Genomic DNA, 1427 nt, shown 5'->3' on the forward strand with positions numbered 1-1427 from the left:
AAAGTGGCTGAAGGTTTGTCTCATGTGGGATGAAATCAGCTGAAAGTGGCCGATGGTTTGTCTCATGTGGGATGAAATCAGCTGAAAGTGGCTGAAGGTTTGTCACATGGAGTGTCATGTTTCATAAATGTAAACTCTGAAACGTCCCTGAGGTCATTTAACACAAGAAGACCCAAGTAGCTGAAGGTTTTCAGCTGAAATGTTGGAATATTAATACATTTATGCTCATTTGAGATCAAATCAAGACGATCTATGAGGATTTTGTCTTTTATGACACTTTGAAATGAGAATTAAACATTTTAAAGCTTGCAGATAGAGGGTTTTATCTGCGTTATATTTAATTTGAACTAATAGTTTTAAAGGAAAACATCCTGAGTGATGAGCTGAAGATGAGCTGAAGATGAGCTGAGCTCCACCTGGTCTTCGTCAAATTATTTATAAGAACATGAAAAGAACAAACACTGAGCGCTGCAGCTCACACAAATCATGAAAACAAGAAAACACAAAGGAAAGATGAATAAAGTTCAAATATGGAACTTGAACCTGAAGCTGAGTTTGAGTCCACGTGAACTCACTTCCTGTTTCTGTCAGGTGACTTCCTGGGGTCAGAACTTACTCTGAGTGTTTTTGTTTCCAGCTGGCTGGATAATCATCCAGATGCTGCAGGAGTCAGATTTGTTTTCAGGAAGATTTTTGTGTTGTGCACAGGAAGTGATCAGAGCTCAGCACAGGAAGTGATCAGGTGTGACATGGCACACCTGACTCCCTCCACCCGCCTGCTGCAGCACGATTCTCTTACCATCGGCTCCCCGTCACTGAAATGTGAGCTTCTCTGAGGTTTTATTTATAAACCTCATGTAAACAACAAGTCATCTGAAACATATTTACCCAGAATCCTTCAGTGCGCTGCACCAAGACGCGTCTTTAAAAAGCTCGTTAAAAATAAGAGACTCTGAGGATGCTCACACCCTGAGAATACTCTGAAGGAAACAGCATGAGTGGACTTATGAACGTAAAGCGAGTCAGTAAAAATCAACGTCCCTCCGGCAGGAGCTGAACTCTGAGGGATTCTGGGAAATAAGAAGCGTCCTCACCCATGTCCTTCTTCACGATGTTGTAGAAGATGCCGCCCTGCTGGAACAAGTGCGGCAGCTTCTTGGCGTACGACCAAACGTCCTCACCTGGAACAGAAATTAAATTTAACATTTAACACCCGGACCAACGACGTCAACGTTAAAAATAAAGTGCACTTTCTGAGATTCTACTCAAAACAAGATCAACAACTCACAGATTTTATTACGGTTATTATCCAACGTTTAGAACTCTTCCAGGTTAGTCCTGATCAGAAAACACAACTCAACCATCCAACCAGCCAACCAAACATCCAACCAACATCCAACCAACCAGTCCCGATCAGAAAACACAAC

The 1427-nt window shown here is 42.0% G+C and overlaps 1 protein-coding gene across 3 annotated transcripts in view; it reads right to left on the reverse strand.

Moving 5' to 3' along the window:
- vcpip1 (valosin containing protein (p97)/p47 complex interacting protein 1) overlaps window positions 1-1427 on the reverse strand; it is a 94651-nt gene that overhangs the window by 1294 nt on the left and 91930 nt on the right. For all 3 annotated transcript variants that reach the window (XM_037682451.1, XM_037682450.1, XM_037682449.1), the window contains exon 2: window positions 1095-1181. In XM_037682451.1, coding sequence (XP_037538379.1) covers window positions 1095-1181 — 87 coding nt within the window. The remainder of the gene's footprint in view (window positions 1-1094; window positions 1182-1427) is intronic.

The sequence above is a fragment of the Nematolebias whitei genome, chromosome 9, assembly GCF_014905685.2.
Source record: "Nematolebias whitei isolate Nwh7 chromosome 9, NemWhi1, whole genome shotgun sequence".
NCBI lineage: Eukaryota > Metazoa > Chordata > Actinopteri > Cyprinodontiformes > Rivulidae > Nematolebias > Nematolebias whitei.